This window comes from Arachis hypogaea, chromosome 6 (assembly GCF_003086295.3).
Source record: "Arachis hypogaea cultivar Tifrunner chromosome 6, arahy.Tifrunner.gnm2.J5K5, whole genome shotgun sequence".
Taxonomy (NCBI): domain Eukaryota; kingdom Viridiplantae; phylum Streptophyta; class Magnoliopsida; order Fabales; family Fabaceae; genus Arachis; species Arachis hypogaea.
In genome coordinates this window covers 116,868,396-116,896,240 of record NC_092041.1, presented here as the reverse complement: position 1 = coordinate 116,896,240, position 27,845 = coordinate 116,868,396, and the positions used below count along the sequence as shown (strand labels likewise).

At 29.7% G+C, this 27,845-nt stretch overlaps 2 protein-coding genes across 4 annotated transcripts; both read right to left on the bottom strand.

Moving 5' to 3' along the window:
- Nucleotides 1-252: 252 nt before the first annotated feature.
- LOC112756118 (uncharacterized protein At5g43822-like) lies at nt 253-4,087 on the bottom strand. 3 transcript variants are annotated; one of them, XR_011862944.1, is made up of 6 exons: nt 3,141-4,087; nt 2,647-2,765; nt 2,100-2,279; nt 1,639-1,698; nt 1,250-1,520; nt 253-993 (listed from the first exon to the last, which is right to left on the bottom strand). XR_011862944.1 is itself a non-coding variant. In XM_025804558.3 (6 exons), the coding sequence occupies exons 1-6, from the start codon at nt 3,270-3,272 to the stop codon at nt 953-955; spliced, it is 597 nt and encodes a 198-aa protein (XP_025660343.1). In that variant the 5' UTR covers nt 3,273-4,087; the 3' UTR covers nt 253-952. The 3 variants fall into 3 exon arrangements, 2 of the variants coding, with proteins under 2 accessions (XP_025660343.1, XP_025660344.1); XM_025804558.3 differs by having other exon boundaries at nt 1,250-1,314; XM_025804559.3 differs by having other exon boundaries at nt 1,250-1,314; nt 2,100-2,228.
- A 395-nt stretch (nt 4,088-4,482) lies between these two features.
- On the bottom strand, nt 4,483-11,198 carry LOC112756117 (probable E3 ubiquitin-protein ligase RHG1A). The gene is made up of 6 exons (XM_025804557.3): nt 10,615-11,198; nt 8,010-9,837; nt 7,547-7,597; nt 5,250-5,348; nt 5,013-5,159; nt 4,483-4,925 (listed from the first exon to the last, which is right to left on the bottom strand). The coding sequence occupies exons 2-6, from the start codon at nt 9,732-9,734 to the stop codon at nt 4,785-4,787; spliced, it is 2,163 nt and encodes a 720-aa protein (XP_025660342.1). The 5' UTR covers nt 9,735-9,837; nt 10,615-11,198; the 3' UTR covers nt 4,483-4,784.
- Nucleotides 11,199-27,845: the final 16,647 nt, after the last annotated feature.

The window sequence follows — 27,845 nt, the reverse complement described above, 5'->3', positions numbered from 1 at the left end:
AAAATTTCAAAGAAAAATTAAGTGAGAAAACATAAGATGAGAAGACACCACATTCAACTCAAAACTTTAAAGGAGTAAGTTAATAGGTCTCTCATCTTATAAACTCCTTCTTCTTCCTTACTTTCTTTGATGTGGGACTACTAACTCCTCACACTTACAACATTAACACTCGTCAGGCATATCTTTTTTTTTTTTTTGGGGTGGGGAATTCTTTTCATATCTAATACAGTGAATGTACGGAGACTCTGAGAGTGAACCAAATTTAAACATAATGCACATCTATTACATTTATTTTTATGATATATTCAATTTTGTATCGAATAATAAAAAACATTCATAAAAATAAATATAAAGTAATACAAATAACACAACCTTTTAATTACTTGAAAAAAAAGAAAATAATGTACCGAATAAAAAAGAAAATTGACGGAAAAACGGGATAGTAGAGGACAAATGGAAAAAGAAAAAAACAAAAAGCAAAAAGTCAAAGACGTCATAGTAATCTTCACCGTCTTATCCAACCAAACTACCAGCAAAGCCAATTTATTGTAGTGACCAAAAATGTGCAACTCCCGAGGCTGCTTTTCTGCTTGATAGCGTGTTCTCTTCACCATATTGCCCATATAATACTCTTGATTTTTGTTGTTCAATTAATTCGATGCAGTTTAATTGAAATTGAATTCAGTACTACCCATAAATTATAATAGCGAGTCAAATGCCACCCCCTTAAGAGTCAATTTTTTCTAAAATTAGTAAAATGAGAAAAGTTTTCGAAACTCGCATTGTCGCACATGACGCAAATCATAATTGAATCCTATTTTTTTACTTTACCAATTTTCTGGTTTTAGATTGTTTTTCCTCTCTTTAACTCATATGTTGTTCTCGTCATGCTTGTAGAATCAACAGCTTCCATTTAAGTACAAAAGCTCAAGGCACAAAATCAGTATCATCATCATAGTTCTTCAGCAAATATGATATCAAATACACGTTGAACTGCACCAAAATATAAGTTAGTAAAAAACCAAATTACTATTACCAATGAGTTGATCATTATTATTGATCAAATATGAAAACTCACGTGCAGTTATCTCTATGTAAAGTTGATAATTGAGAATCATGAGATGACAATTTAATCAAATATATCAAATCATTAACGGTTTTCAACTATCAATTTTACGTTAACATAACTGCATGCGAGTATTCGCCTTAATCAAAACCTCAGGTCTACCTCAAGATAATTCTTTCATACCTTCCTCAATAAGGAGATTAGGTTGATCAACCAAGAGTTGTTGTATGGCAACAAGATCACCGGAACTGCAATGCAGTTAATGCAAAACAAACACAAAACACAAGCACACAATAAGACAAGTTGGATAAGTAATAAAGTTAAAGGAATTGGACCAAATAGCATTAAAAAGCTGAAAAGAAACAATCATGAATATAGTAAATAAAAGAGAAGGAACAGTGTGCACACAACTCAATTCACTTCAACTTGCCAAAACCAGACTTCAATTGCGTAACTACAACAATAGCTTAAACAATTGTTACTTCTATTAACTATTCTGCTGCATCATCAGCACATGAAAAGAAACTATTATAACTTCAAAAAGTTGGACACTAGCATTGGCAGATTTATACCTGGGCTTTTTTAAAGCATTTGCTGATAGTGTTGAGATTATTGAAGACTTCAACAAATACCTGTTTCAAAAGGGAAAGAAGAAATATCAATCAACAGTCTTTTTGAGAGTTTGCCATTAGTTTCAGCCAGCAAAGGAAGACAGATTATTGATAAGCTTGACACTTCCTACAAAAGAATCATCCACATTTTAATAAAAACACATCCTTAAGATGCTGCAACCTTTTATAGATCTATGTTACCTATTTGTGTTGTCTGGTTCTTGAAAGTAAACAAAATATAAAGGAAACATAATTCAAGTCATGCCAAGTTAGAATTGAAATTCTCTTAGTCCTCTAAGTTCTTCTATCCTATAATTATTTATCTTTTAAAAACTAAGCATGTATTAGTCATATTAGGTTATTAACACATGGATGGTCTCAAAGCACAAAATAAGGCGAAAGTCCCAGAAATTATTCCTTACTCGGAGTGATGGACGTCATGTAGAAACAACAAACCATCTAAGCAATCCATAAGAGTAGGTTTAACACCAACTTGCTGCTGCAGATGCTTCATGTTTGAGCGAGTAGAACTACCTTTCACCAGTTGTCTACTGTCATGATGTGTTTTCTCAAGAAACAAAACAATATTACGAAACTCTTCTCTGAAAGTTCATATCAAAGTAATTTCAAATAAGTCATTGCTATCTAAAACTCAATATTTTCATTAAGAACACTTGGAGAAGGATAAATTCAGGGTAGACAACAGACAACTGCAGAAAAACTATGCCACAAGTTACCATGCTACTTATATTTGACTGTAGATAGCATTATAAGGATAAATTTTGCAGTTGAAGACCAAACTATTAAAAATGTTGAACAACAACAAAACTTTTGTCCCACTAGATGAGATTAGCTACATAGATCAATTAACGCCATTGAAATTGTCATAACAAATGCATATAAACAATGTACATGAAATCCAATGTTATGACAGGTAGCACATTATTCTACAAAGAAATGTGAACTTACAAAGTACTCCTCATGGAAACCAAAATGTTATCCAAAGATTTCATCTGATTTGCCAAGAGAGCATCTCTTACATTGCAGTTACAACTTAGACAACCATAACTGCTAGGATTCTGAAGCACCTGTGCATAATCAAACCAATTACTTCAAACCCAAGTAATACAGAAATGCAACATCATCAAAGCAATATATACAATAAAAAATTATTTACAAACTGTACAATAGTGTTCGGTAACTGGTAAGCATATCAAGATAGAAAATACAGAGATATTAGATAGAGACAAGATCGAGAAGTTGCGTCTCAGTCATTGTCCCCAATATCCCCAGTTATTCGGTGAACACGAAATTGGGCAAGCTTTATCCAAGGACATAGATATTGTCTTGGATATAAGTCATCAACTCCAATCATATTCTTGTGTTCCTCATTCTCTGTATTCGTGACATGTGCGAGCTATTAAATGCAGCCAAAAGTTAAAATTAGTAATCAAACTAATTACCTGCAACCTATCAATAATACTGGAAGCACTCCTAAATTGTGAAATCAAGCAAGACTGAAGCTCATCCCATCGATTTAGTTGTTCCCTAACTTTAAGGAACTTCCCCTGAAACTTCTTCATCACACCTTCCATTGTGATTCAACAATATGTTGAATTTGAAACAACCGGTAATACAGCATCCAAGAACCTCAAATGAATGTTTTACGAGTCAGGCATTTTGTCAAACACATACAAGGCACTCGCTCAACTCACTGGAATCGGAGTCATACAAACCAAGAAGATAAAGGCAACAGGGAAGTTCTTCCGTCACCGGAGAGGAGTCACCGTCGTCCGTTGCTGTCGCGTTTGAATTGATGGCAATGAGTCTCTCAAATTCAGAGAAATAGAATGCTTAAAAAGAAGGGTTTTAAGGTGGTTATTATATAATTTATTAATTTAGGACTTAGACAACATTTAAGGTGGCAATGAGTCTCTAATTATATATTTTTTTAAATAATTATCACGTAATCAATGTAAGAATTAATTATTTTTGCTAATTTAACCTTACAACATATATATTTGATATATATTAGTACGAACTATAATAGTTGGTTAAAAATCAGGTAATTATTTAGTCATGAAATATTACTATCACGATATCAATTTTTTTAAATTCATGATTCAATTTCTTAAATAATTTTTTTTTTATAATTCAAAACTCTATAAAATTATTTTGTATTGATTTTAAAATGTTCTTTTTATTAAAACAAACATTAGTTAACATCATATCCTTTTTATCTATTATTTAAAATAATTTAATAAGTTCTCCCTTTAGCCCTTGGTCATTTTGCTGAAATAGGAGTCCACTTTTCTTGGGTACTCAGCATATAATTTGTGTAAGTTAGCAACAAACAAGTATAGAATGCTAAAAGCCAATGAGTTATAACTCAAATGACATAGTCTCCCCATACTCAATTAAGAGATTGTGGATTCGAGTCTACTATCTTTGGTAAAAATGTATAGAATGCTAAAAAGATTATTGAAATTTTTATCCACCTTTCTCTTCACCCTTATGGACATAACTTAAATTTAAAGTATAAATTACACTACCTCTTCATTTGCAAAAATATACAGTTATCTCTTGAAATTTAACTTATAAGTTATAACACCCAAAAGCCTTTTTTTTTCTTTATAAAAATTAAAAACGTATGAATGACTAACCTCCCCAAATCAACATCAAAGGTTTACCATATAATTACATTATCATTTTTTCGTTCTAGTATAATTTAAACCATACATCAAACACAACAAAACTCAATATCAAATTAGAGAATATAAGAAATGTAAAAAAAAATAATAATAATAAAGGTAAAACAAGCTTTATCAACTAATAGTTCAATAAAATACTCCTCCATCCACACCAATAATCTCATCTGTCACCCTTAATCAAGAGATCATTGGCTTAGATAAATTAAGGGGTGAAAAAAGAGACAAAAATGCTAATAATAAAATTCAGCTAAGGCTTAATAAAAAGAAAGGTCAATTTTTGGCATGCACCAAAAGAAACTAAGAGAATTCAGCTTCAATTAACCAGAATTTTCTGCCTAATTGTGCCAATTTTCTTCAATCTTCCTAACAAGATAGAACCACTTGCCAGAGAGAAATTTATGTTGTTTTTGTTGCCAACCCTGTTGTCTTACAAATCGGACACAGATTCTTGTGCTTTAGCCACTGTTTGACACATTCTGTATGGAAATCGTGGCCGCAATCCAGCGTGCCGATATCCTCTCCATCCTTGTACTCCTCCTGCACATAATCGCAAAGTTTAGGCGCTAAGGTAAGTACACGTGAATCCAGGTGGAGCGAGTATTAAGGTTGGTCGATCGAGTTTACCTGACAAACACAGCATGGTTCTGCTTCCGACTCTGGCTGAGATCCAGTTTCGACCGAATGCTTCTTCTGTTTCAAGAGTTTCAATATGGTTTCCTCGTTCAATCCGGTGCTCACATTTCCAATGCGCTCTTCCAGAGCCAATAATTCCTGTTACACTCAAAAGTATTGTCATGCGAAACACTCTAAAATGAAGCATCGACCTAACAAGCATAACACAATGAGAACTTCAGTTCATACCTCATATGACATGTTATCAACATCAAGTCGCATGTCCCTGTGTCGATCATGAATATCAGCGATTCCAGAAAACACTGATTGGTCGAGGATCATAACGTCCTACGAAAACAATGCAAAAACAAGTTTACCACATGAACAAAACTATGCTGTTAAGGGTTGTGAGTTCAATAGTTACACATTGCCAATGTATATAAGTTCTAGCCAAAACTGGTTTTGTTTTTATAGTGGTGTGGAAGTTAACCCCTTTTGCCTATGTCGCAGCGTGATTACACGTCAGCAAACAGCTTTTACTGATAGTACATGGTACATAGAGAGTAAACTCGGTTATTCGGCAACAGCAGCAATAATAATGCTCCCAAAACTTAAAAAACCCCAAACCCCCATTACATCTTGCGCCTATGGGCAGCTATAGATAGTCAAGAAGACACTCAAAACAGGTGGACTCCGGATCAGTTCCAGTGTCTTTTCTTCAACTCTATGATTAATTCCAAAACGCGAAATCGTGCCCCCAAAAATCACACAATAGACGTGGCACACAAATTCATTACATACCATTTTAATATAGAAGTACATATTATTATTACTATTACAACAAAAACACTTCTCGCACAAACCATGATCAGCCAAATGGAACAACCGGTTTCCAATTTGTCCTATCATATACTATGTCTAGAAGCAAGTCATCTAAATCAACATATTTTTTGGTGGTTCTCTCTTATACTATATAGTCTTCATTGGTCTCCCCTGTTCCTCTACATGTTGCCCTACTATCCATATGTTCTACTCTTCTTATAGAAACTTCTACAGGTTTTCTGTTTTCTCACATAATCTACACTTCATATACATAATATAGAAAATTTATGGATTATTCTCTACATACAAGTCATTTACACATACAAGTCTATACAAGTCATTTATATTGTATTGTTTAAGAATTTTTTATGTATGTGTATTGATAAGTTTTATATAATTCAAAACTCTTCCTCTTCTTCCTTGCATTATAAAAGTGGATTTTATTGAATTAGGATTAACTTGTATAAACTTGTATGTCAAAAAGACTTGTATGTGTAGCATGTCTCTTAATTTATTTGGGCCCCTTATGCTCATGTAACCAACAAGCAAGGAATCAAAAGGCTATGGATATGGAAAAAGTCACTTAACTCCTCAGCAGACTCCACAGCCTTCTTTGAGGCTTCAAGTTTCAACATTAACCTAAACATTAGTTACACCCGAAGGGCTGGTTGGTTTTTTGTCCTTTCAGAAGTTTAGTAAGGGAAAGTATATACATGGAAACAATAAAATCATATTATTTGTTTTCATTTCCTACTTAAATTCTTTCTTTACAAGATCCTGATAGCAGAAAACTCTGACAAACTGAGCAATATGAGATGCCTAAAGTCCTGGGATCCTAATCGCAATCGAAAGTAACTACGGAAGCCAAGAAGGATCAAACTGGATTTAAGAAAATATAAATATGTAACCATAGTACAATTTATCAAAGGAACAAATGTATATTCTAAATATTGAAAGTCTAGTACAATTTATCAAAGGAACAAATGTATATTCTAAATATTGAAAGTCTTGTTCAAAATCCTATATACCTCTAATCTTTAACACACACATTCTCGAAAAGAATACACACACATATATAAATCAAATTTTACCTCTTTTCCCTCTGGAAATTGAGACATTTTAAAATACCGACAAACAATGTCATATACATAACAAAGTAAAATAAGAAACGTGCCTACATTTCTACAGGCTACAGATTCCCTCACACCGCATTTTTTTAGTGGCATAGAGAAAAGCTTTAAATGCTGGTTTCACATTACGCACAACATTATTAAACTCTCAAGTTAAGTCGTATCGAAGTTTACAAGTTGAGTTTATAATTCGAGTTTACTTAAGTTTCAGAAGTTTGTCTGAACTCTCAAATTTGATAAACTTGCACACAAACACACAGAAATATGTTCTCATATATCTTACACACATGATATATTATTACCTCAAATTTAGGTAATGAAAGAATATTAAATTGTGCGCAAATTCCACATTTTTCTGGCTCAATCAAAGCCACAGATTCTGATTTATTACCAACCAGTTCATCATGTTTAAAAGTTTTAAACAGAAAAACTGAGAAGTGTAAAATCTTAATCAGAATTTCAAACAAAACAAAATCATTTGAAAGCTTGTTAAGTCACCATGTCAGGATTAAACAATTTGCATCACAGTCAAATGAAAATCAAACCATTTTTATGTCATCATGTCCGGATTAATAAGTGAATGAGAAGACTAACCTCAAATCGCAGGCTCCCACCACGACGCATAAGTCCTAACACATTTCGGAGCTGCACAAAATAAAAGAATGTCAACTAACAGAAATTGTTTACATAAGGAACTACAAATATTGCAGCTCTCAATAGTATTATTAGAACATTCTGATTCTGATTTCAGTCCATCAAAAAAGTTTCAACTTCTTAGTCCCTCCTTTTACTAACAAAGGGTCTGAAAGTGATGCAAACAGGACTATTTAAACTTGTTCTGAAACAAAGGGATTAAAATGATGCAGAAGTGTTTTAAAAGGACCAAAACCAAGAAATGCTACATTTTGTGGTGAAAATCAGATTTAAGGTAATATTTAAAATTTAAATAAAAGACAGTAATCTCACCCACACATTTGGAATAAATATTGCACATCACTACATCAGTAACAAATAAGATAATATTGAAATGCAATATAAGGGAGAGACGAACACGAACCTCAGACACAAGTCTACTATTTCCTTCACCAGCAACAGCCAACGACCGTATCGAATAGGGAATTCCATACTCATGATCTCCTGGCCTCTCCAACCACGATGGTGTTCCCGGGTGAGCCCCAGATGGCAGTGCCCTCGAGTCAGGACCACGTGCGGAAGGATAATTACTGCTTGAACTTCCACCAGCCTCGGAGCCGGGAGGAGGAAACAATGACCGGCGAACATATTCAGATAACCTTCGTGGATAATGCTGAGGATTAGGACGAGCAACCCATGGAGAGGCAGATGATGGATTGATAGCTGAATGTGACCCAGATCGCGACGAAGAAGCAGCGGCAACATTTCCTGGAATACTTAAATTTCCACTACTCGGAGCCCTATTTGTTGGATTTCGAGCCAAATTTCTTAAATTGGTTCCGGGTGCAAACACCGGGTGTTCAAAGAGGTTTCTAGGCAAACTTCTCGAGCTTGCGTCCTCATGAGGTATGTTATTGTCCCTATTATCCGCAGGTATAGCTGAGTTTGATGAATGGTTGTTTGCTGAGCTAGAAGCGCCACCCCACCTAAATGATTGCATATTCCTTGGTAAAGCAGGAACATGAACTAGAAGGGGCTGACTTTGAGGAATCATAGTATCTACAGTTGGTACTGGTCTCGCATCTAGAGAATTATCAGCCGGATGAAATCTTGGCAACACTGGAACGGACGGAGAAATACCAGAAGTTCTAATCACATTTCCCGTTGAGAATGCAGCGGGAGGAGGAACAGGAATGGAACTTTGTTGACTTGAAGGATTTACCCTTAACCGGAAGTTCCTATGGAAGCTTTCCGGGTTTCCTGCAACATTCGAATCAGGAATGCTTTCAGAGGGGCCATCCCCCATACTTAGTCCGAGTCTTGCACTCACCCTATCCACCGAAGCAGATCTGCCAAGGCTACCGCCAACATAATCCTGAGTAGGCAGCGTGTTCCAAGCACTGCCATCTGTAGGCTGACTGTAGCTAGAACTTCCACCATCAGAACATTGTCCAACACTGCGTTCAACAGCCTTTCTTTTACAAGATACACGCCGAGTGTCGACAGAACAACCTGGTCTACCATCAGTATCCTCAAACAAAAGGCTGTTACTTGCCGAAGGAAGCATCAAAGGACCAGAACCAATAAGCGGGGGAGGAACATGCTCATTTACCGGTCCAATAGACTTTGGCAAGTTAGCATGTTCAACATGATGGCTATTAGCACTACTACTGTCTCCCATTCCTGCATTCAAGTTAAGATTCTGCGGAGGCATCATATGAGAATTGGCACCGTGCACATACATAGTAGTATTAGTATTGTCCATTGAGACAGCATTAGTCGGTTCAACACGTCGTTCTTCTTGCCTTGAACCAGCAGGAGCACCAAAACTTATAGAAGATGGCCATCCTAGTTCCCTTCTCTGGTCATTGTTAATGTTAACCTCATTCTGAGTATTACTGTAACTTGGCTCACCTAAACTCCATCCACTCAAATTCTGCCAACCATGATTCAAAGGGCTCACATAAGATGGGTTTACATCACTTGGGGGAAGTATGTACTCGGGTATTCGGTTATCTGCAGGATTCCGCATATTATTCCAGCAAATCTGCTGATTCACTGTGGCAGTGGTTGCACCACTCGATGTTGATCCACAATCAAATTCTAAGGTTTCTGGCAAGGAACCGATTGTATCTCGCTGTCCTTGCATTGAGGGAATCTATTTAAGTTTCCCAAACTCAATATAGTTTAAATGTATGAATATGAATTCCTCAATAAAGAAGAACCAAGTGCATGCAACAAGTTCACAAGTCCTGTCAAACAAAACATGAAAGTTATAATCAAGCATTGCAAAAACACCAATTCTACATTATGGAACAAAAACAATCAAAGAAGTATCCTCTATAAACACACACAAAGGATGCTGCAAACATCGATAACCGCAACTCGGAATTCAGCTTCATAACCCCTAAAGCTTAAGGTGAAGCAAAGAACATGGAAACATTAGCAAACACCACAACCACCAACAAAACACTACTCAATCCTCTTCTATCAACTAAAGAATGTTGCAACAGATAACCACTAATGCGCATTGCCGAATGACACTATCATCACAGAAATTTTACCAAACACAATAGAGGGCAAATCAAGAAGAGAATAGCTCATAGAATAAAGGCAAAGTCAACTCCTTTTTACCCAACATATGAAGAACAAGAAACAACAAAAAAGGTAAAATTTTTAAACAAGATCAAGCTACAACAACGAATTGGGGTTTTGAAAAACCAATTAAAAACCACGGTGGATTATGAACAATTACAACACCCAGCAAAATCCATAAACAACCCACAACAACAGCAACAACAATAACAAAAGGATTTGCAAGAAAATAACAGATAGCTACACAAACAACGTTGAATCGTTTCTGCAAAGTTGAACAACCCAATCAAATCCGAACAAACAAATATTAAAAAAATAATATTCTAAAAAAATCATAAAAATTCAAACTTTACAGCTTTTTCATCAATCCAAGCAAAACCACCGACTGATCAAACAAAACAATAATGAAGGGTAAGAAAGTGCAGAAAACTTACGAGGTGAAAATGAAACAAAGCCGATCTATCACCAAAATAAACAAAAAAATAATCAAAGGATGGTTAATAACAAAAACAAAGAAAGCACCCCATGATGATTTTTTTTTCCTCTTTTTTTTCTCTGTAGATGCTTTTTTAGATTTGTTGTTCCTCTTTCACCCACCTGGGCAGCACAAAAAAATAACAAAAAAGAATAGAGGAGAGAAAGAGAGAAAGAAAGAGAGATGGATGAAGAGTGAGAAAGATATGAAGAAAGGGTTAAGAGGAGAAAAAGATGGTGTTTTTTTGCTCTGCTCTTGGTGGTGGTGAGAGGAAGAATGGAATGAAATTATATCAAACAAAAAAAAGATTTATAAAAATTAGATATGAATGAAAAAATGTGAGGGGAGATTAAAGAGAGACAGTAATCTTCAATTTACAAAAACAACCCAACAAGAGAGAGAGAGAAAGAGAGAGAGTGAATAAGAGTTTGTGTGTGCAAAAGTCATAGCCTTGAAGGAGGAGAGAAGCAGCTTCCCCTTCCAACAAAGACATTCAATGATATTTACTATTTAAATAATTAATAAATAATACAATGGAATCATGTAATAGACTATGAATATATCATACTTATTTAGTTTCTCTTTTTCTCATGGAATATTATATCTTTTGTTATTAATTTAGTGTTTTTTTATCAAAGATAGGAGACTCGAACTCGCAATCTCTTTTTTAAGTATGAGGAGACTATGTCATTTGAGATATAATTTATTGGCTAATTTAGTGTTATTAATATATTAAGAAATTTAGTATTATATTATTTATTTATTTATTTATTTATTTTTTGAGGATGATTTACAATATGATTATCATATATTTTTTTCTGATTTTTTTTGTATTTCTCTTAATTATTTTGCAGATTTGATTGGAATTATATTTCTTAAAACAGATTTAATTTATTTAAAAAAAATTTATCCTGTTATTTATTCAAAAACTTAAGAAATTTAACAATAATGGTAATGGATATGATGAAATAAGATAATAAATTTAATTTTATCATTTAATATTCTTATTTAAAGTGTGATTGTAAAAAAAATATTGTTTTTGTGATTAGATACTTGTATAAAAATAAAAAAATAAAATATTAATTGGTCATGAAAATTGAATTCTAATGCAATATAATTATTACTTTCTTTTTAATTGGATACACTATGGTTGTTGTTATTGTTATTATAATTAGTTTGGTAATATTAGTATTAAGTAAGAATAAAGAAAATTAATGGTAATGGGAGTAGTAATAATGAGATGTGAATAGGGGCCAGAGAGGCTGAAAGGGTGCCTTGTTTGGCAGCTTACCAAATGGGTGATGTTTTGTATGGGTCCTTGATTTTGATTTTTCTTTGCTGAGATAAAGAAATGTGTATCCCCCATTGTCCTTTGTCTACAAACACAACTAAGAAAAAGGTGAAGAAATCAATTTAATTATTCATATTTATTTACTAAAATAATTCTTTATGTATTCACTAATATGAATTTATTCTATATTATCATCTACTAAAAATAAAAAAAAAATATCATGTTAATTTGAAGCTATGTAAATCCCCCATTATTATTATATGATAATATGATGACAATTTCCTTAATTACTAAATAATTATCTAAAATGATTTTGCATAGTTGTTGATATATAAAAATTATTCTCTACTATATACTATATTGCCGGACTACTTTATTTATTTTTGGATTTTTTTTTTAATAAGAAAGTTGATAAAGTAGAAAAAAAAAATAGAATCTACTCATTTTTAAATTAAAATAATAAAACTTATACACAATAGAGAAATTACAAATTCAATCATAATTAGTATCTTATTTAATTATTTTATAATTATCATTTTAGATCATTTTCATAAAAAGTTGTGACAATTTTTTTTTTTCATTATATATATATAAATTAATTTTAATATACTATCAGTATAAAACAGTTATATATATATATATTCAATCACATAATACTACATTAATAAAAATAACTATTTTTTATATTAAGTACGTAAATGATCATTTAAAAAAAATAATTATATTTATATAATTATATAAAATATTTTATACTGTTAGTGCATGAAAATTAAACATAAAGTCTCTAAATATTGTTATGATATAGTATTGACTAAATATGAAAAACATAAGTGTTAATAAATGAGTTGTTTAATTGGCAACACAGCCCCCACTTGTATGTTGTTCTCTTTTTGATTTGGTTCCATCTCCTTCACGCCAAGCACCCCACCCTCCCTCTCTCTTTTTACCACACCATTCACATTCATCTTCACATGCCCCCCTCTCTCTCTCTCTTATACTCTATTTCTATTTAATTTAATTATTTCTAAAAATTAACTACTAATTTAATCATTTATACACACAATCTTATGTTAAACAACTATTTTATATATACCAATGAGTTATAGCTCAAATGACATAATCTCCTCATACTCAATTAAAAAGTTGCGGATTCGAATCTCCTATCTTTAATAAAAAAAAAAATTAAAAAAAAATAACTATTTTAGTCATTGGATATAGATGACTTATTTTTGTATACATATAATATTTTTTATAAATAACTGCGTTTGACTCAGCTAAAATTTATATGCAACATACAAATGTTATATATATAAATACATATTTTATATTGCACACTTTTAATGTGTCTATTAATAACTGATTTAAAAGTTAGTTTTTTCATATACTAATACATTAATAGTCACTCTTAAGTAATTTTGTTAACTAATGTGTGAAATAGTAAACTGTATAAAATTAATCAAAATCATAGATTTTATGTAGATAATTGTATAATTGGATAATAATAATACAAAAAGTTTATGCATTATAAATAGATTTAATTTGAAAAAAAAAAAAAAGAAGAAATAATAGTGCACGTGGCTTTGGTTATAGTAATATTTAGGGTCCACAGGAGGATGAGTTGCATTTTTCTTTCCTATAACTTATGTACCCAAAATCTTGGTGCTTGCTTGGATGAAATTTTGACTAACTATTTATGGACCCCTCTCTTTTATATTTTAAGTTGTCTTTCCCTCATATATGATAATGATACATCTCTTCTCTTATTTTGTGGGTTTGTTAAATGAAATTAATATGATTGTATGGCCTTAGTAGAAGTAAAATAATTTTAATTATTTTAAAAAAACAAAAAGGAGCAAAAATGAGAACATCCTAGGGCCCCAAAATTTTGTGTCGGTACAAATATAGTTGGAAAAATAACCAAAGTGTTAATGTGTGTCTGCGTGGGGTGTTTGTTGTGACGATGGAGTAGTAATAGTAACAGTATTTAGTAGCTTTTGGGTCTTTGGGTATGCAACCAATTTATCTATCAATTTTACTTTGCTTTAAAGAGCTCTCAAGTCTTCAACCTAAAACTTTATTATTATTATTATTATTATTATTATTATTATTATTATTATTATTATTATGGGTCTAGTTTGTGGATTTTTTATTTTAATATGGAAGAGTGAATAGAGTTTTACGTTAATGTTACAAAAAATAGAGTTTTACCGTGTTCTGGAGGCGCTGTTCTGTGCAAGCACAATACGCAAAATACGTATTGCACTGACAATACACAGTCTGTGTATTTACAATACGCAGTCTGTGTATTTACAATACGCATACTGTGTATCACTGTATTGTAATTTAATATTAAAATAATACAATACGCAATCTGTATATTGTCTTTATAAATTAAAAAAATTTTGATCTGACAATTCGCATTCTGTAAATTCTATAGCCCCAGAATTTTGTAAAACACCATAACTTTCAATATTAAAGAATTACACCAATTCTTATCTAATATCCACAAAAATTAACCCTAGTTTGTATGCATGCATCGTAATTTTTATTTTTTAAAAATAAACATAAATATTTAATTTGATTATATACTAATTTAAAAATCTTAAAAATTCAAGCATTTCAATAAATGACATTATAAATTGAGTTCAGTTTAATATACTGACGATATAAAATAATTTACACAGTAATCTAATTACATCTGTTTTTTAAATGACTATTTATACGATTATTGTAAAAATTAATTATTTTTGTTAATATGATGTCACATAATTAAATATTTATATAAAATTATTTTATATTAATAGTGTATCAAAATTAAATTATTGTAAATAATATTAGTGTATAGTATAAATTATATAAATGATTAATTATGTATGAAGCAATTAAGAATATGTTGAGTTAATTGTCAATTATTTTAAAATACTCATAGATATAAGTACAAAATTAGATGGCACATAAAACATTCGGTGCATGGTAAATAAACTTTATAATTTAATTCTCTTGATTTGGCATATAGCTCAATCAACTGTGTGATTCCTTACCCCACAATTAAAAAGAGAAAAAAAAGAAAAGGCCTATGTGATTCTTCCATGTCGATCTTATAATATAAACGATTTTGTGGTATGCTATTATTGCTCATGTCAATGGGGGGTATAAATATAATATTTTTATTTTATTTTATTCTTCATGAATTTGGTCATCTTTGTGCTTCCTTTCTCTAATCCTTCTAAACGGGGTTATTTTGCTTTCCATCTGTCTCCACTATGTAATTTTTCAAATTGTTATTATTATTATTATTATTATTATTATTATTATTATTATTATTATTATTATTATTATGGCCTTTCGATCAAACCCTATATCTATCCGTTTGGTATTGCTTGGAAACACAACTCTCTTGTGTGATGGCCCCCTTTGAAAAACAATGGAACCAAAAATTCGGAATTGATTAGAATTAGAATATGAATCTCCCTATGCGAATATTAAAAGTTTTATATGATTCTGACATCTCTATGCACCTTATGTTTATTATTTGGTGATTATCATAATCAACTGGTCATCACTTTAAATGAAAAAATGTAAATATCTATAATATATAAATACAATTTATTCAAAATTAAACTTTCTCCTTATCAAATAATAATTTATATACACATATTTTTTTTTCAAAGATAATAGGTTATATTTCATTAATTATTGAAAAATAGAATATAAAGATGTCCAAAAGCAGGACAGTATAATAAAAGGTGAGGATTTTTCAAAAACACTACACTGAAGGTATTCATCCAACGGTACGTGGTCAAACAAAAGAAAAATTTTAAAGAAGAAAGAATGATAAATCAAATTGAATGCAACTAAGAGCTTGTCTTGTGGAGATGACGACCTAAACTGGGAGTTCTTTGGATTTCACAGAGCAACTTGACAGAGCTTGTTAGAATGGCAGACGGCATTGAAGTAGAACCTTCAAAAATCAACTGGTTGCGAGCTTTTCAACAATTCCAGCAAATGATGGCAAGCAATTGAGGATTACGGTCAGTATTTTTTAACGGGTTAAGCATCTCTGTTGATGGAGTCCACCATGTCCAAAAGTTGTTACGACTACGAGGGAAAAGACATTATACACACATTTGGACATTATTCCATTGATACTTTGAATCTTTAATTAATTTTTTGTTCACGTTTCTCATGAATAATGAACTGTGAGAAAACTAATATCAAATTAGTTTTGTTTGCAAATATTAATTAGTTAATTTTATTATGTAATTATGAGCATAGTTAAAATATGATACATTGAACAATATTTTTTATAAAATGGTAGTCATGTTTGATAAAATACGTATTTATATATGAGAAAAATAAAAAGATGTGAAATTAGAGTAATTGCATAGAAAGACTAGAAGAATCTAGGGTAGGATATTGTAAACACTAAAAAATAATAATAAATAAATAAAGTTTAGTCTATGAATTAAATTAGAGCATTAGAAATTGCCTTTAGGAATCATGTTTAAACTTTAAACAAAGCAAAATGTCAACGAAATTTGATGTCATTAAACATGGTTAGTGCCTTAGTGATAGGGGTGAAATACGCCGGATTATCTGTTAAGAGTTTATAATTTGGTTTGTATTTACTATTTAGTATGGTGTGACTTAATCTATTATAAACTAGGTGTGGGTTTAAGATATTTTATTATTTTAAAAGCTTAAAATTATTATTGGACATGTTTAAACTTGTTAAAATATAAATAAATATATAAACATCTTATAATTAAAAAGTTATTACAGTTTTTAATTTATCATTTTTTTATAATCTAAAATGTTATATTTTATTATAAATAATTTTATATATTTAAAAAACTTGATAAATTTAGATATAATTATAAATATTAAATTTGGTATGTTACATATAAATAATTATTTGTTAAAAAATGTTTTTAAAATATTAGAATTTTTAATAGATTTTAAGTCACATTAAAATTAAAATAAATACTTAAAAAGTAACCTATAATATATGTTAAATTTAACTTAAGTTAATTAACTATATTAGAGTCTAATATGATAAGATGAAGCCTATATATATATATATATATATATATATATATATATATATATATATATATATATATATATATCATTTCATTTTTATGTGAAAATTTCAAATATTTTCATGCATCATGTATTAATTTTTATTATTTTTTTAAACAAAAGAGCTCGACACAAGTTAATGGACTATAACTCAAATGGCATAGTCTTCCCATATTCATCTAAGAGGTCGCAAGTAAAAAAAAAAAATCGCAAAAAAACTCATCAACCATTTTTGGCGCTCCTCCTTCCTACTCCTAATTTTGTACTCGTGGAAACATCTCCAACCACTCCAACTAAAATTTTGTCAATCGAATTGCAAGATCGCTAAGTGGAAGTCCACCAGTTGCATATCTTCTTATATCCATTCCGCATCCTTTATCCCCTCCACCTGCACAATCTCCTTAAGTCTCCTATAAAGACCGACATAAACGTGCAATATAATTCAATTCTTCTCACACAGTAAATTTCTTTTTTCTTGTATGAGTCTCATACACCAAAGAAAGCATAATTGAAATTATTTTTAATAAGACTCTTTCAACACACAACCAAAGCTCGATTTTATGACAGTGAGTCATTTTAAACATTATTTTATCCCAAATTAACAGTAAACCACTTAGACATACTCCGACTCAACATATTCTCATCCCGTAGCATCACTCCCCCAAATTCTTATTACATCAAACTTTGTCACTACCTGTTACTTAGTCTCAAACAAGCCTAACATATTCAATTTAACTTTTTTCTTGAGATTTTTTATTATGCTCGAATTTTCATCACCCATTAACCCATAACATTTCAAGAATAAAATTATTTAAAAAAATTATTACACACCTTTTTTTATTTTTATTTTTGGACCTGCAGCATCTTATTTTTTTCTATTTTGTCAATCTTTTTTTAAACAAATTTTTCATCATGTGCTTGGAGAATAGACATAATATCATCTTTTTTATTGTATAAAATTGCATCTGATTCTAAGACGAAGTCCTAAGTTTTTCTATTTTCAAGCATCTACTCCTCCAAAATACTGCTTCTGTTCCCCTTACTTCCTTCATTCTTGTCCGAACCACCATCATTAACAACCCTCTTCTCGACTACTTCTTCATCGTGTTCTGATAACTCTCCCTATCTCTTTGTCAACGTTGTTCTCTTTGTGTCGAACCGATGTCACTATCATTCACAATGTCATCTCTATCTCCCGTTCCTTTATCAACGTCTTTCGCACCATCATCAATATCCACACCTAACTCACCAGTTCCTTCATTCAATGTCACCTCCCTATTTTAAGATATTAAAAGTTTAATGTTATTATTGGACATGTTTAAACTTGTTAAAATATAAATAAATATACAACAATGCTAGGGAATCAAGAGGGTATCAGCAAAAAACCAGCCAAATGCTTCTAGGTGAATCTAAAACCTCTACGTGGATGGTGCTTATGTTAGGCATTAGGATGTTTCTTTTCTTTGTAAATTGGATGGTTCTGAATCTATTTTTTTATTTATCATGTTTTAGACATTTGGAGAGGGAAGGAGGGTGAAGAGACGGAAGCTAATTGAATCAGTTTTCGTGATTCACGTTGCAATGATAATGAACGTATCTCCTCCTAATTTGAATGTGGTAAAACATTTAATAACTATTATTTTAAATCATAAATAAATAAATTAATATACATGGATGTTTCTTCTACTAAGTATCAGAATATTTCTTTTTCATATTAAATGGATCTTCTTTTATATATTTTTTGAATATTTTTGTATTACAAATGTGAATATCTTTATTTCTTTTAAGAATTTCATAGTTTTTTTTAAATCCTATAGATATAAAATATAACTGAATATTTCTTTTGTTAAGCATTAAGATGTTTTTTTCATATTAAATAAATATTTTTTATATTTTTGTAATTGTTCAAGAACAACTCGTGTTCCACCACTCCTTCCTTATTCTTGAAGTTGAACCAAGTGCAAGGCAAAGACCGATTGGATGCGATGAAATCGCGATTTGATCGATTCGAAGACTTGTGCCTATAAAAAACTTCCTCTCCTTCGTTCTTTCCTTTCCAAAGTTTGATGAAAGCTTCTTCTCCGAATTCGAATCCGAACCCGAGTTTCTTGACTTGGAACGAACAATGGCTGTTCCTGGTTGTGATTATGCTTCTTTCAAGGTGAAAGACCTTTCAGATCCGATTCTGTTTCATCGATCAGGTAAAATCTACACGCTATTTTCTCAGTGTGTGCCAAAAAGCCTCTTTGGTTGATGGTATCATAGTGAATACCTTCAATGATTTGGAACCAGAGGCCATGAGAACTTTACACAACGGTTTTCATCTTTCTCGTTCTATTTTTTTGGTTGGACCCATCGTTGCTCAACCCAACCAAAACCAAAATGAGAAGATTCATGAATGTGTTGCATGGTTGAACTATTAGCCATCGAAATCTGTGTTATATATATGTTTCGGGAGTGGTAGAGCACTCTCTCAGGAGTCAGGAGCAAGTGAATGAGATAGCATTTGGATTGAAATTGAGTGGACACAAATTCTGGTGGACGTTTTTAGAGGTGGTAGGTTAATGTGGAAGAGAAGATGAAGGTTTTTATAAGCTTTAATTAGATTTACTTAATCAGTTTAAAATTTTTTAAATTTTAAATTTAAAATTAATTATTAATAATTATAATTAATTGAGTTGTTCACTTTTTAGCTGGTTAGATACTTGATTCCCTATACTTTTCCATAAATATATAAATATCTTATAATTAAAAAATTATTAAAATTTTTAATTTATCATATTTTTTGATAATCTAAAATGTTATACTTTATTATAAATTTTTTTATATAGTTTAAAAACTTGAAAAATTTATATATAGTTATAAATATTAAATTTGGTATGTTACATATAAATAATTTTTATAAAAAATGTTTTTAAAATATTAGACTTTTTAATAAATTTTAAGTCAGAGTTAAATTTAATTTAAATTAATTAACTACATTAGAGATCTAATATGATAAGATGAAGCCTTTATCATTTCATTTTTATGTGAAAATTTCAAATATTTTCACCATGTATTAAATTTTATTATTAATTAGATATTTTTTTAAGTTCCATATTTAATATATTTTTGTCTTATCAATGATACAATCAACATATATATAAGATTATGTAAATTTTTTACATGAAGTGATTAATTATTTCCTATTCATAACCACTAAAATGAAAAAAAAAAATGGTGATTATTATGTTCTCATGGTCAACACAAAATACAAGAGATAATAATGGGATAGATAACTTATAATATTAACATAAGAAAATTGATAAAATAATAACATTTGAGAAAAGATTACTTCACATACATCTACTAACCACAAACCCCTTTTATCTGTGTTCGGTTTGTATTATTGTGTAGTATGCATCATAGACCAAAGAAACACAAACTTTATTCAACATTGTGAACAAGTTTTTCTTTGAAAGAAACATGCCATCCCTAATTGGCCCAAATGGAAAAAATATTGAACTCTATCAATGGGAGAATAAGGCGCACAAAGATGCCACTTGTGCTTAATTATATATAAAATAATAATAATAATATTGTGTTTAATGGAAATCATGCACTAATAACCAAATTCACTTAGCTTGCAAAACCATATCTTGTTTCTAATAATAATTATTGGTGCTATCTTAGCCTTTGAAATTCAATAAAATAAAGCCAACATTCCTAAGCTCTAAATACCAATTATTCAACGTGGAAAATAGGATTTAGATTTGGTTAAAAAAAAAATATGATAAGGATAATAAAAATATTGCATATATATAAAAAATTAATTTAGTTATTACAATACATGTGTTACTATATATATTTTTAATGTATATTTTATTTTGTAACTAATTTTTAGTGTACTCATAATATAATTATATTGATTACTGGATTTGTTTTAATCCAATGAATTTAAATTAGAATAAAATTTTTCTAAAAATACATAATATTAAATATATAATCTAAATCTAAACAATATTAATGTATTCTATATAAATAAAAAGACATGATGTGCAATAGTATTTTGTTTTATGTAATGAGAAATTAGTATGTATTTTAATTTGTAAATTATTGATAAGTGTAACTAGAAAACAAAATAGAGATCAAAGTAGGACTATATAGTTATGTGATGAGCTCAAAACGTTGAAGCACCGAAGGCTACAAGCATATAAGACCAACACATGATTATAACTATAAACATTAAAACTATCTAATGTAATTAATTAATAATTAGTAATAATTAATAATTAAATAGTGATAGAAATTAAATACAAATAAATAAATTTTGGAAGTCCAATCATAAATTTAATGTTGAATCATTTTTCCGCATTGACACATACACAGACTTGCAATTTTTTTCCGGTATCCTAAATATATTAGTTCTTTTTTGTATAATAATAATAATTGATCTCTTGTAGTTGTAACTCGGTTCAGATAAAATTATATCAAACAATCACATATCAACTCAAATTAGCGGAGAAATCGCAAATCTTTCTAAACAAACCCAAATGAATCACTAAAATAAAGCTATAAGACAATTAGCTAAAATTTCATAAAACAGTTTTAGAAATATTTATAACCCCAACCATAATAATTATATAAATACAAAATTTTATATTTATCTTCTATTTTTACTAACTAACTTGAGTAATAGAGTACTTTCTCAAACTTTGAGAAACCCATGTATCATCCTTTTTATCTAAAGAAAAACGAGCTATACCTTAGAATCGATTTATTTACACATGAACATTTAGCGCCACCGTGGAGCTGATATTACTTTCTATCATTTTTTTTCTAATTATCTATCATCTTTAACATGTTTTAATCATCAACAAAAAAGTAAAATAATCCACCTTCTCAACTCGCTACTATAGCCAAACTATTAATGATCAAGGAATCATTGAAGGCAGGAATTCAAAGGTTAATCAAATTTTTGAATCAAAACAAATAAGGTGATAAAAAAGATAAAAAAAAAAAAGTCACTCCAAATAATGACCGTGACAATAGTCACTCCAAATCCGTCAATAGAGAAAACAAATTCTGCTAAATGCTCTAGTAACATTATCTAACGATACACAATTTTAACTACATATCTGCATTTTCAGTTTTCACGTTCTAGTTAAAAATTTTGAATTAACACAATTGTGCAAATATTTGATTAAATAAATTGATTTTATTATTTCTGATATATTATTTCTCATCAAATAAGTTGAATCTAAACCAACTTAATAACAAATTTTTCTAGTTATTATTTATATTGTCATTGCTATAATTATTATTTTTCTTTTGAAACCACGCTTTCTTTGATTGCTCGGTTTTTCATTTTTTTCAATTATTTTGCTTCCGTAATAAAAGGATTCAGTTTTAGTTTTAAAGCAACGAATTTAAAATTGAATTTACAATACAAGAAAAAAACCTAAAAATTAAATTAAATGACAATTGAGAGGCAAATAATATCAACATATAAAATTGACAAGTTCTATATTACAGTAAAATAATTCGTAAGCATAACCTAACTTGCTTATATAATTCTTTTATTTTAATATTCAATACGACATAGCCTCTTATAAAGTATACATTAACCTGTATACTTGAACCATTTTATCTTAATGTATTTTACCATTTCATATACTAACTTTGAATACGTTATATTTAGTTGTATACTATTAATATGTATTTCATTGTTGATTGACCTTCTTTAAGTATATTAGGTACTATTTTTTCTATTATACATTTATGCGTCGAAGTCTTATATAGAGGATAATACAATCACGCCGATAAAAAAAAAATTCATGCGGATTATAATTCGGACAATTTACACTTTTTAATGACTACCCAGACACCAAAATCAATATCAAAGACTAGCCTAACAGGTGTATCACAACCTAGCTTATAAGACGAGAATACGGTGATGTGTTATTTTTTCATTAAAAAAAGGTCATGTGGATTATAATTCGGACAATTTACACTTTTTAATGACTACTCAGACACCAAAATCAATATCAAAGACTAGCCTAACAGGTGTATCACAACCTGGCTTATAAGACGAGAATACGGTGATGTGTTATTTCTTCATTAATGAAATATCTTTATTCTCTTATTTTTAAATTTTTTTTATCATTTTCATCATTCCTAGTTGATCTATAAATCATCTCATACACAATAAACATAAATCGCTCCGCCATGAATTTTCATAATCATATACGAATATCTACTGAAATATACTCTCCCATAAAACACATTACCGATTTATATATCACCAATTCTTTTCATACCAAAACAAACTTACAATTCGGATGGTCAAATTTCAAAAATAAATTACAAATCCATTGACATTGAGTCAACTGCTCAAACTTATCTAAAAGTATATCCAAATCCATTATTCAAATTCAACTCTCCTTACTGAATGATAATTTGGTTTTCGATCAAATCACGACTTTTACTTTTCTATTGTCTTTTACTTCTCTCCAGTCTGAAGATACTATCCACAAACAAATATCTAAAATCAACTATTGATCAAGTGATCAATTAGCAACAATATTCAAACCGAAACAAGTGGCTTAATCAACTAATTAAAACTGAGCTATACTTCAATTTTCAAAACTACTAAGCTATCTATCAATTCAAACAAATCGACATCTATAAGTCAGACTCATTTCAAACAATCTGCACCTATGGTCGGAATAATTTCAAGCAAACAGATCTATAAGTTGGTACAACTCTAAATATCGGCACCGTCTTTGCTATGCCCAATTCTAAACCAGTCTATTATATCAGTTCACCAATTTTTCAAACAACTCAACAACAACCAACCATATTCATTTGACTTATCAACAAAGATCCTCATTGATTACTACTAGTCATACTTTTTCAATCTTACAATTTCAAGAGCAATACATATTACTTAACCTACTTTGTATAATTATTTATTGACATAAATCTATAGACATATTAAAGCAAAAGTATCACATATATAAAGCAAACGAGTTCACCTAAGAATGTTGGATACCAGTTCATCAAAAGCACAAAACAGTTACCAACAAAACCAAATTCAAACAACCTGACAGTTATACGTCGAAACAAATCCAATCATATTTTCATCTATAAAATTTGATCAATTCAAACAATCCGACACTTATACGTCGGAATAATAACTCCAAACAAATTTATTCTCACATGCCATCAGATTAAACTTAGGGCTTATCCTTATTATTTAACCTTTATTCCTAATTATTCTCACATTTCTTTTACTTTACTATTCACATACACCAAATTTCAAGCATAATTATCATTTTTCAACATACAACAAGTTGAACTTGGGAGTTACTATTATTATCATCATTATTCTGAACTATGATTACAATCAGTATTCCATCGTATCACCACAAAAATAAACACATCAAGAGTACTTAGAGTACGTGTTCTGCTTTCCTAACGGACTTATCCTATAAAATCAGTACCAACCCAAATCGGCACAGAAATTTCTCCGCAAATCTCTAAACAAACCCAAACGGGTCACTAAAACAAAGTTATCAGATAATTAGCTAAAGCTCCATAAAGCAGTTTTGGAAATACTTATTGTTAGAATATAATTAGAATCAATTATATCAATTAGCATTATTTAACCTATCTAAATATATTCTAACATCTTCCCTCAAACTCAAGTGATGAGTTTGAAACTTATTTAAAATAACGAAATAAAGAGAGAAAAAGCTGCATAAACTGATAGAACGGGTGCAGACGGAACTGCATGAAGAAAGCGCAGACAAAACTGTCAGAAGAAAGCACAAATGAAACTGTCGAAAGGAAGTACAGACAGAACTGACGCAAAGAAGCGCAGACAAGAACTGCCATAAGGAAACGCGGAACTGCCTGAAGGAAGCGCAGACGACACTGTTGGAAAAAATACAGACGAAACTGCCGAAAGAGAACGAAAACTATATGATTTCTTCATGAGAATAGGAATAATATTGATGTTTGATTATTCGACTCGGAAAGACACAAGACGGAGAGAATAAGCTAGTCAGTAAGGTGAAAAAATATCAAAGAAGTGACAAAAGACAAGAAAAATGGAATAGAGGAAAACTGGTGATTTCAACAAAAGAAAAATAGCAGATCCTCCTCAAGGAGGATATCATAGCTCTGATACCATGTTAGAAACAAGAGACTAAACTGGAGAAATGATTTGTATATTTTTTAGTGTATTCAAGTTGTCTATAACGATACATTATAAAATGGTATTTATAGGTGCTAAGCGAATCGAAATAATAAAGATGTAATATCCTATCATAAATATTTAGATATGTTAAATAATACTAATTGATATAATTGATTCTAATTATATTCTAACACTTATAACCGCCTCAAACACAATAATTCTATAAATACAAAGCTTCAACTACGCAAACAAATACGTTATTCATTTTGAATAACTTCATATTTATCTTCTACTTTTACTAGCTTGAGCGTTAGAATTTCTTTGTAGATGTCTACCGTCGCTATTCTTAAAAAAACCGACGTATTATCTTTCTTTTCCAAAAAAAAATTAGTTCAAATATCAGAAATACGAGCTATACTTTAAAATTGATTATTCACGTATAAGATTTATGTCACACATCCACGCCTTTCTCTTATTCAAGTGAATGAAAAATTCAAATTCTAAAAACTAGTTATAACTTCAAACAATTTTCTTACGAAAGAACAACCAGTGACATCCTAACTAAATCTCACGAATAAATAAGTGAATAACACATTAAATTAAAGCTCAATATTTTTGATATGATGATTCTTATTATTATTTTAGTAATTATATTTTAAGAAATCATTAATGCTTCAAGGATATTTCTATTTAGAACTTGATAAGACTTTGCATAGATTCGGAAATTTGAAGCGATTAGGTATGATATCTATTAGTTGTCAGAGATTTCAAATTTATATAATAAGGTCTACATATTTGTACAGAAAAAGTTTTATACTATTTTTTAAACCTAATCGTAACCCTTTGATATATAATTAAAATTAAAAGAATTATTTATAAACTTGTATTAAAGGTTTATTGTACTTTTTTTTCTTTCAAATAATTCTTGTAACTTTCAAACTTTTTAGATGGAGTACAATATTTTTTTTGTGCAATAAAAAATGCAAATTTAAATCCTTCAAATAAGTCCATGACAAAAAATGAATATTAAATCATATAAAATTTTCAATGTAATAACGATCTAATTGTTTTACATTTTACAATCTTTACTAATTATAAAAAAATCAATAAGAATACAATGTTTTGTTTTTTACTTTTCTTTTCGCTAGATAGAAATAGAAAAATATTTTGTTTTAATAAACGTTAATACATTTTAGACACAAAAAAAAAAGGTTAAATACATTTTTTTATGTGTAGAAATAATTCAGCTAAATTTTTTTTAGTTATAGAGATCTAAAATGTGTTATACCTAATTATGGAAAAATGACGTATTTTTTATAGATATATGGAGATAAATTTTTTAAAATTAAAATTTGCAAATTAAAGACTCAAATTTATTTAAGATATAAAATTTAGGATTCGATTTGTGATAAAAAAAATCTCAAATTTATGGGCAGAAATAATTTTTTTTCGTTGTAAAACCAATTAGAGAGTTCGATTAGTATGTTCAAAAAAAATTTCATTACTAAAACATAAATTTAAGGATCAAATTTGTATATTTAAAAATTTTAAATAAAAAAATAAATAAATCTGACCATTATATTTATATAATTAAAAAAAATAAAAATTACAAATTTGAGAAAATTTGACCTTCAGATTTGGGATATAAAAAATATACCACATTTTCATATTTTTATAAAATATCACTGAAACCACAACAATACAATTAAAAAGCAAGGAATTCAAGTCAGAAAGCAACTGGCATAGGTTGAAAATTTCACTGTGTAGTGTGTATCCATTCCTAAAACTGACACTTCTTTTTAGTGGCAAGAATTTTATTTGATTCTTTATTCTAGCACCTCTTTTCTTAATTTTATTTTCTCAGAAATTTGTTGAAGAGTTTAACTGTTATGATATGAACAAATTCTTATATTGGTAAGACTTTCAATCCAAAATTCCAAATTGTCATTTTATTTAGACTCTTGTATTTATACTTTAACTCAGTAAGTAATGGCATCAATTTTTTTTAATTTATTAAGGGCCTGAGGCCCCTTTTTCAATAAAAAAACATTTATACAAAAATAGTTTATATATTGATAACATGTATAAGTTGTACTATAACTATTATTAAATTATTCAATTAATAAAAATTCCATATTTGTTTTTTAAAAAAAAGGTAAAATCAATCACATAAGATGAGATTTAGGTACGTATGAGATTTGTATAAAAGAAAAAGTAAAAGGATAAGTAAGTTTTTATCTATTTTTATCATGGATGCATAGAATCTTGCAGAAAATAAATTAAATTAGATGTTCTTTAATTAAAAAAACTGGTGAACTTATCAATTATTTTAGAGAAAAGGACAAATAGATCCATGACCTTTTGTCCCAAAGACATTTTTATCCCTAACCATTAAAAAATACTTTTAAGTCCCTGACTTTCACAAAACTTGGACGGATCAGTCCATGACGGAGGCATTTGGGCAAAGGGACTGATCCGTCCAAATTTTGTGAAGGTCAGAAACTTAGAAATATTTTTCAATAGTCAGAGACAAAAATGCCCGCGGAACAAAAAGTCAGGGACCTATTTGTCATTTTCTCTTTATTTTATTCAATGCGACAAAATATTCAAAACGACATCACTTTAAGAAACTTAA